This window comes from Terrapene carolina, unplaced genomic scaffold, assembly GCF_002925995.2.
Source record: "Terrapene carolina triunguis isolate 2854851 unplaced genomic scaffold, T_m_triunguis-2.0 Scaffold34972, whole genome shotgun sequence".
Lineage (NCBI taxonomy): Eukaryota > Metazoa > Chordata > Testudines > Emydidae > Terrapene > Terrapene triunguis.
Window position 1 is genome coordinate 1 of NW_020699323.1, and position 8,448 is coordinate 8,448.

General features: G+C 65.9%; 2 protein-coding genes across 2 annotated transcripts in view; one reads left to right on the forward strand and one right to left on the reverse strand.

Annotated features, from left to right (window-relative positions):
• The first annotated feature begins 1,371 nt into the window (after positions 1 to 1,371).
• LOC113405284 (carcinoembryonic antigen-related cell adhesion molecule 16-like) lies at positions 1,372 to 2,542 on the forward strand. The gene is made up of 3 exons (XM_029914314.1): positions 1,372 to 1,458; positions 1,917 to 2,296; positions 2,507 to 2,542. Exons 1-3 carry the CDS (start codon positions 1,389 to 1,391, stop codon positions 2,540 to 2,542), a joined length of 486 nt encoding a protein of 161 aa, XP_029770174.1. The 5' UTR covers positions 1,372 to 1,388.
• A 300-nt stretch (positions 2,543 to 2,842) lies between these two features.
• The window catches only part of LOC112125097 (carcinoembryonic antigen-related cell adhesion molecule 19-like), a 6,780-nt gene continuing 1,174 nt past the window's right edge, over positions 2,843 to 8,448 (reverse strand). Inside the window, exons 3-8 of the mRNA XM_026646341.2 lie at positions 7,977 to 8,342; positions 4,397 to 4,598; positions 4,072 to 4,124; positions 3,895 to 3,989; positions 3,576 to 3,614; positions 2,843 to 3,460 (exon numbers count right to left, since the gene is read on the reverse strand). Of these exons, the coding sequence (XP_026502126.1) occupies positions 3,413 to 3,460; positions 3,576 to 3,614; positions 3,895 to 3,989; positions 4,072 to 4,124; positions 4,397 to 4,598; positions 7,977 to 8,342 (803 nt within the window). The 3' untranslated portion in view covers positions 2,843 to 3,412. The remainder of the gene's footprint in view (positions 3,461 to 3,575; positions 3,615 to 3,894; positions 3,990 to 4,071; positions 4,125 to 4,396; positions 4,599 to 7,976; positions 8,343 to 8,448) is intronic.

Here is an 8,448-nt window from a genome sequence, read left to right on the forward strand (position 1 = left end):
GGGGGGGGGGGGGAGGGGGCTCATTCTGCGTCCTGGCTCCGGAGTGGTCCCGGCCCCACCCACGCCAGTGTGAGTGCGGAGCGGGGGGAGGAGCCCACTGCCCCCCCCCCCAGCTCACCTGCCAGTCCCCGCCCCTTCTTCGACCTGCCCCATTGTGCCCCATTTCCTGGGGGGAGCATATGGGGAGGGGGTTAAATAAGGAACCCACAGAGGGGCAGGCAGTGCTGCAGGGGAGGGGGGCAGGCCGCCCAGAGGGGGACAGGGTGAGGGGCAGCAGGGGGGAAGGGCACAGGATCTCTGGGGTGGGGGAGAGAAGAGGGGGCAGGGAGTGGAGCGGGAGAAGGGGGGCAGAGGGGGAAGGGCCGGGTGGGGAGTCATCACAGGGTCTGGCCTATGCCCCAGCTTGCAACCAGCCTCTTGGGCGCGACCCCTGACTGGGCCAGGCCCCAGGGACCCCCAGGGCTGGGCAGAGGCCCGTGGCCTCCAGGACTGGGCCGCCGGCAACAGCCCCCCCTCTTCCCCTGAGGGTCCCTGCCGGAGTCCGGCCCAGCCAGACCCTGCAGGCGCGAGGCCCCTGGGGCAGTGGCAGTGACCCCAGCCCCTGTGCAGAGCCCAGGGCCCCACTCAGCCCCCAGCTGCAGGCCCGGGGCCTGGGGACAGCCCAGAGAGGCAGCCGTTAGCCATGGCCCAGCCAGGCCGGCGCTGTGATGAGCCAACCCAGCCGTGATCACGTCCATGGCTGGCTCCCTGGCCCCTCACGCGGCCCCTCTCTCGGGGGCGTCCTGCTGCCGGGGGGGCCAGTCCTCAGGGTGGCACTCTGTCTGCCTGGACCAGGCCATTCCCCACAGACTCCCGCCGCCTGTGCGGCTCTAGCAGGGGACTGAGCCCTTTTTCCAGTCCAGAGGGAAACTGAGGCACAGGTAGAGTGACCAGATGTCCCGATTTTATAGGGACAGTCCCGATTTTTGGGTCTTTTTCTTATATAGGCTCCTATTACCCCCCCACCCCCATCCCGATTTTTCACACTTGCTGTCTGGTCACCCTGGGCACAGGCAGGATTCATAAAACTATTACACCAAATTCTCACTTTTTCAGGGGGGGAAGCCAGGGGGAGGCCTGGCTCCTTGCCCCCTGTGGCCCAGACGGTGCATTCATATGCCTGATATTGCCCCCCAGTGCTGAGGGGAGAGGCCAGGGAGCTTGGGGGGCACAGGGGCAATTCAGGGATGGGAGGGGACAGGACTCCGTTGCTCTGTGGGTTTCTTACCCAACATCCTCTCCCTGCTCAGGCCTCTTAGGCAACCGCCCCCGCCCCCACCAGACCCCGTCCCACCCAGCCTGGGTGCCTCACTCAGCACCAGCAACATTCGCACAACACAGACAGGACCATGGGGGGGCTCTCCGGCACCAATCCCTGCCCCCCATGGGGCACTGCCTGGATGGGCCGAATCCTGGCAGGTGAGGGCAGGAGGGAGCCCAGGCTTGGGCTGGCAGGGGGCTGCAGGTGGGGAGTGAGGGGCACCGGCAGAGCTGGGGGGGGGTGGGGCAGGACTGGGCTGTCAGGGGCTGTGGGTCAGGAGTGAGGGGCACTGGCAGAGCTGGCGGAGGGGGGCAGGGCAGGGCTGGGCTGGGCTAGCAGGGGGCCATGGGTCAGGAGTGAGGGGCACCGGCAGAGCTGGGGGGGGGCAGGGCTGGGCTAGCAGGGGGCTGCGAGTCAGGAGTGAGGGTCACCGGCAGAGCTGGGGGAGCCAGGGCTGGGCTAGCAGGGGGCTGCGGGTCAGGCTTGAGGGGCACTGGCAGAGCTGGGGGGGGGCGGGCCGGGCTTGCAGGGGGCTTCGGGGCGGGGGTGAGGGGGCTCGGCAGAGCTGGGCGCATCCCACTTCTGATGTACTCTCCACCCTCCCCCCTGCCCCCAGTCTCTGTCCTGTTCTCCAGCCTCCTGCCGGCCAGGGCCAGTGTCACCCTGATGCCGGTGCCCCCCCAGCCCCGTGTGGGGCAGGCCGTGACCCTGGCCGTGCAGGGGATGCAGGGACCTGCCCAGCTCTGCGCCTGGTACCGAGGACTCACCACAGCGCGGTCCCAGCGGATCCTGATCTTTGTGCCCCCGTGGGAGCTGCACCGGGGTCCGGCCTTCACTGGGCGGGAGACGCCTGCCAACGACTGCTCCCTGCGCATCATAGGGGTGACCCCCCAGGACAGCGGGGACTACACCCTCGTCTTCCAGGCCGGCGGGCGCTACGCCGAGACCTTCGGGCGCCTGCAGGTCTCTGGTAAGAGCAACGGGGGCGCCGTGGAGGCAAGGACGGGGCAGGGGTCTCAGCAGGGGGCACCAGGCTGCAGGGAGCTGAGCAGGGGGCGCCATGGGGCAGGGAGGCTTGGTCGGGGGCTAGGTAGGGGGCACCAGGCTGCAGGGAGCTGAGCAGGGGGCGCCGTGGGGCAGGGAGGCTCGGTAGGGGATTCGGGGGGGTTGTGACCCTTCCCCCTGATGAAGTCTCGTCTTTTCCAGGTTGACCGAATGGGGCCGGGATTCACCCCCAACTAGGCCAGCAAGAATTGGGGGGGGAGTGACCAGTCTCTTCCCCTCCCATCCCAGCCACCAGCGACTCCACCCCTTCCCCACCCCCACTCAACCTCAATAAAAGTCTTTGGCAGCTGAGCTCAGCCTGGCACTGGGGTGGGGGGGAAGAGTCAGGCACGGGGGGGGGGGGGGGGGGGGGGGGGGCTGTGTAATGGCAGCCCCCCAAGTCTCCACCCCACCCCCCATCTCCCCCTGCCCCCCCAAGCCAGAGCAGAGTAGAAGGGAGACTGTTGCAGAGGAACAAGGTTTAATAGTGGGGCTGGGGGTGCCCCTCATCTGCTCCCAACACCGGCCTCCAGCTCAGCTCTTCCTCCAGAGGTTTGATCCAGGCTCCGGCGTTGGATGGGCCCCGGGAGGCTGGGTTTGGGGGTGGGGGGGGTTCCCTGGAGATGCTGATGGGGGGATCCCCAGGGTGTGAGGTCTGGCGTGCAGGCTGAGGGTGGGAGTTCTCCTGGGGGGTTCCCCATGGACAATGAGGGGGGTGTTTCTAGGGGCTTCCATGGATGCTGGGAGGGGGTCCCTTTGGGAGGGTCAAGGGTGCTGTGGAGGGTTCCCAGGTTTGCTGAGGGGTACCCCACTGGGGGGTGCTCAGGCTTTGTGGGTGGAGCTGCCCATTGGAGTCCCTGGGAGAGTACCCCAGTTTTTCTGTGCGTGTTCCCCATGGTAGGGGGTTCCCCATGGGTGGGATCCTTGTGGTCAGGGATCCCAATTGTGGGGACCCTCAGAGGGTTCCCCATGGCAAGGGGGTGTCCCTGGGTGGCTCCTCGTTGGGGGGGTTCCCCACGGCGGGGGGCTTCCCTGGGGGGTTCCCCCCTGTGGACTCTGCAGCTGGCGTCACCTCTGGATCTGGGCGTACACGGACTCGGCTCGCTGCAGCAGCTCCTGCCAGGGGAAAAGGGCCGTTAGGGACAGAGAGACGTGGGGGAGGATCCCGGACACACGGACCCTCCAAGCCCCTCGTACCCCCCCCCCAGGAAGCTGAACTTGGGGGACTCACCGTGTAGTTGGGGTCTGGCTGGGGAGGCAAGGGCATGGCCTGCAAGACATGGGGGAGGGAGAGAGAGTCGTTATAACCTGCCCTTGACCCCAGCCCCCTCCAGGATCCCCCCTGCCCCCCAGCCCCCCAGCAGGGAACAGACCCCAGGGAGAGGCTCTGACCCAGGAGCTTGTGGGGAAGGGGGGCAGGCTCTGCGGGGGGAGTGGGGGATGGGGAGGGCGGTACCTGGCAGTGACCGGGAGGCAGCATGCCAGGAGTTCAAGGGGGGCAGTGCCCATGGGATCCCCAGGGGGGCAGTGCCTGACCCAGCCTCACTCACCGGGGGGGGTTGGGGGTCAGTTTCGGGGTTTCTCCCATCCGGCTGGGGGCTCTCCAACGGAGACTCCATCACCTCGTAAATCGGCTCCGTGTCATCTGGAAAGAGAATGGGAGATAGAACCCAGGCGTCCGGGCTCTCAGCCCCACCCCCAAGCCCCACATCAGGACTGTGACTCACCCCTGGCAGATCTTGGTGGTTTCTTCCCTTTGGGATCCAGTTTTCCTGTGGAGCTAAACAGAGCCGGGAGCTGACATGATAATCCCAAGGGAATCCCCACCCCACCTCACCAGGAGAAAAGAACCCAGGTGTCCTGGCTCCCAGCCACCCTCCTCCCTCCCGCTCTAACCCACTACACCCCACTCCCCTCCCAGAGCCAGGGAGAGAACCCAGGCATCCTGGTTCCCAGCCCCGCCTCACCCCCCCCAACTCTAACCACTAGACCCTGCTCCCCTTCCAGAGCCAAAGAGAACCCAGGCATCCTACCCCCCACCCCCCCGCTTACCCTCCGGCCAGGTCCGACCTGCGCAGGACGAGGTGGTAGATGACCACGGCTCCCAGAGCTCCGGTCAGCAAAATCCCAACCACAACCCCCGCCACCACCCAGCCCAGGACCTGCGGGGTGCTGGGGGCCGCTGTGGCCGGGGGAGGCCCTGTGCCTGAGCCCGGGGGGGGCAGAGTCCTTGGGCCCAGGGTGGTCGCCGGGGCTGCAAGGAAGAGAGTTGAGGAGAGGTTAGTGTTGGGGGGAGCTGGGGCTTGGGGGGACCCCAGGAGGTCCCTGTGGACAGAGCAGAGTCCTGGGCTGGGGGAATGAGGGGGGCTAATGGGGTTTGGGGAGGGATCACCCTCTGGCTCCCCCTGGGGGCTGAAGGGTTGGGGGTCCCCGGGGCAGTCCATAGGGGGGATGGGGGGTCTCCAATACTGTCCCTGGGAGGTGGGGGAGTCCCTGGAGGGATAGAGGCCATGGGGGGATGAGGGGGCTCTGAGGCAGTCCCTGGGAGGTGGGGGAGTCTATGGGGGAGTCCCTGGAGGGATGGAAGCCATGGGGGGTATGGAGAGGGGGATGGGGGCGATGGGGGGGCTCTGAAGTCCCTGGGGGGGTCTCTAATCAGCCTGCAGTCAACATCCTCCCATGGGCCAGGCCTCTCGGCTGCTCTCCAGAGCACGATGCTGGGGAATGACCAGTGGCCGGGTCAGGCCCCGCCCCACTGCCAGTGCCAGCCCGACACCCGAGTCCCTTCCCCTTCGGTGTCTGTGCTTTGGGCCTGGACGCAAAGCAGACCCAGTGGCTGACGCTGCCCCATGCTCCGGCGCTGCCACCGGGTAACGGCGACCGAGCCGGTGCAGGATCCGGAACCGGTACCTGTTCCCAGCATTTGCCAACAGCCCCCTCGGCTTGAGGCTCTGTCGCTGCCCGGGGCGCCTGCCCGCAAGGGCCTGTGGACAGCTCCGAGCGCGCCGCCTGCCTGCAGCTGCAGTGTGATCTGCGTGGGGCCCCCGGGGCTCTCGGCTGGCCGGGGGTTCTCTAGACAGGGACTCGCTCCAGTGAGGATCTCGGAGAGTTCGACGCCTGGTCTACACCTACAAACCAGCCCGCCCCAGCTCCGTGAATTTCACACCTCGAGCCAGGACAAGGGGCCCCGGTGTGAATGCGGCTAAGGCCATGGAAGAATTCTTCCCCCGACTTCACGGCTGCCGCTCCGGGGGCTGGACGGACCAGGCTGACAGGACTCTCTCTGCTACACACTGCAGGGCCTAGCCCTGAGCTGGGGCACGGACCTGCCAAGGAACCAGTGTTCAAGGCTCACCCGATCCTGGTGTGACCCGTACGCACAGACCACCCGCACGCTGCGCTTTTCTCAGCTTTACACTGCCGGCCACGGAAACATCCCAGATAAATGGTTACACGTCCCACCCGGACAATGCCCGACGAGCTGGGGAACGGGCTCTTAACGAAGGCTGCTTACGACCGGTGCGTTCTGGGCCACAGGAGCCGACACGTTCAGTGGTGCCTTACGAAGCCGTCGGGATGAGTAACTCTGCGGTGCACGTCACCCCCAGGGTGACCCGGTGGGCTGGTCCGGAGCCCGACGAAGCCACACCCCAGAATTAAGCCAACCCTGCCCCTGGGACAGGCGCACTGAGATAGCTACTGGTGTTTGGAGACCCAGCCGTGTGGCACGAGTGGCAGCAGCACGCGGAGACCCTCACGTACGAAGTTCCTACTGGACGTCTCGCAGCGCTGCGGGGATAACCCAGCCAGGGGACGGAGCCACGGGCCGCTGAGTTCCTTCGTCGCTGTCTCGGGCTGGCGACAGACCAAGCGAGCGAGTCGAACGGGTTTATATCACGGCAGTGCGACGAGCCACTAACCGAGGCCGGAGCCCTGCACGAGGGGAAGGGATGTGCTGGAGACACTCTGCAGAGAGCACGGCCTGCTGGTGGGGCAAGCACAGACTGGGCAGAGAGGAAGTCACTGCCCCAACTGGCTGAGGCCTGGAACGGAGCCAGTGGCGCCTGGTCCCTCGTGCCCCACACAAAACGCGGTGGCTCATCCCAGCCAGGAGGTTTTGCACCGAAACTCTGGAGTTTCCCACTATTGCAAGATGCCGCAGAGGAGACAACTTGTTTCCTGTCTGGCTGAGGAGAAGGCACAGCTCACATCCTGGCTGGACGCTTCCAACCTGGCTTTCCAGCTGGCCACAGCCGCTGTGCTGGGCAGGGAACAGGCCAGACTGCCGTGCCGAGCAGCGCTCGATCGTATCAAACACCCTGTGCCTCACTCCCCCGCGACAAAGCATCTCATGGAGAGACTGGCCCATGAGAACACCCCCCCGGGGGTCACAGCTAGCGCCTCCTCACTGACAGCACCAGTTCGCTCCGCTGGGCAGGGCCCTGGGGAGAGACAGCAGCGAAATCCAGAGACTAGAAAGGATCAGGCTGCTCTATACACAGCGCCCTGCGCGAGTCACCTAGTGAACGCCCGGCTCGCTCCGGTCATTGCAGGAGTGAGGGCAGAACCCACCCATGCCAGCTCCAGCTGATCCGCGGCACAGGCTCAGATCTGGAACGTGTGTCCGCTCCTCGCTCCCAGTGATCTGCGACGTTTACTCTGGTACTATCTCCCGCGAGGGCTGCCTGGGTTTCTCGTCTCCAGCCGGGCCCGCCTGAGGGGACTGAGCTCCGTGCGGCCTGTTGGCATCACGTCAGCGAGTTTGGTCGTAGTGGTGTAGACGCGACTCTGCGTCAGTAAGTACCCGAGAGTGCTGAGTCCGACAGGCAAAGCCGCTGCAAGAACCCCAGCGTTTAACAGAACCGAGCCTGCCACACGCACACAGATCCTGCGGCTCCAGACGAAAAGGGTCCGAATCGGTTTGTGAGCTGCGGGTTGCACCACCGAGTGCACCAGCCCTGGGGGCCTGCGGCCTCCCTCCCTGCCTGTTTCGTGCGCAACAGCCCTGTACGTGCACAACCGGCCCCCTGGCTCTGGCAACAGCCGACAAGGCCATGCAGTGACGTGGCTCCATTTCCAAATCCCACCGGAGCACTGGCTGGTTGACTTGCCCCCTGGCACACAAGCTGCTTTGGCTCAGGGGCTAGGTCACCAGCCCAGACCCGTGTAGTGGGAGAGCAGCTGGGATTGATTGTCCCTTGATCATTGTAACACCTCTGCTGGGGCCCGATACAGCCCGTCCTGAACGCTTGCTGTCAGCTCTCATTGGCTTTCAATGTTATTTTGCTACTAAACTCGTCCGTTTCTAGTAATTTTCTGGCCGAAGGACACAGAGCCAAAGACCAGCAGGAAAACTAGCAGAGGTAACCGGCTCATTCTTTAGCCCATGTGAGTTTTAGACCCTCGCCTGCCCACAGGGTGGTGGAGGGGCCATGGTGCTGGGGTCCCTGGGGGACGGGTGGATCCCTGCAGAGGGTCCCAGAGGGTGGGGTGTCTCTGGGATGTGATTTACCACCCACCTGCAGCCCCACGCTGTTCCTCTGACACCCTGGGGGGGGGGGGGACAGGGGGGGGGGGCCAGGGGAGGTGGGGGGGGTCGGGGGGAAGGGGCAGGCCCTGGGGGGCCACTCACCGCGCACCCGCAGCTCCACGGTGCCCTTCTCGCTGCCCTGCGGCACCAGCTGCAGGGTGACCTGGTAGGTGCCGCTGTCATTGGCCTGGGCGCCCCGGAGGAGCAGAGACCCGTTGGGAAAGCCAACCTCGCGGCCCGTGAACTGCACCCCGTTGCGCTGGGGGCGGTCCTGCCCCGGGAAGTAGCTGAAGATGCGGGTGCTGCCATCAGTCAGCCGCCCACGGTACCAGTCGAAGTGACGCAGGAGCTCCAGGCCGACTTCCACGGACAGAGTGACGTTCTGCCCCACGGACGGCGCCTCCGGGATCACGTGCACCACAACAGTACAAACCACAGCGCGGGGACCCCAGCACAACAGGAGACAGCCTGGCGGGACAGGAGAGAGGAAGAGAGATGATGAAAGTGCCCCGCACTCCTGAACCGCAGACCCTGCCAGCCCAGCCCTGGCCTCCCTCCCCTCCCCCCGAGCTCT

What these genes read in the sequence shown, in the direction of transcription:
- LOC113405284 (XM_029914314.1), top strand. Translation starts at nt 1,389, where the DNA reads ATGGGGGGGCTCTCCGGCACCAATCCCTGCCCCCCATGGGGCACTGCC. An exon ending in GATGGGCCGAATCCTGGCAG is followed by an intron (nt 1,459 to 1,916) that starts GTGAGGGCAGGA and finishes CCCTGCCCCCAG; the next exon opens with TCTCTGTCCTGTTCTCCAGC. An exon ending in GCAACGGGGGCGCCGTGGAG is followed by an intron (nt 2,297 to 2,506) that starts GCAAGGACGGGG and finishes CGTCTTTTCCAG; the next exon opens with GTTGACCGAATGGGGCCGGG.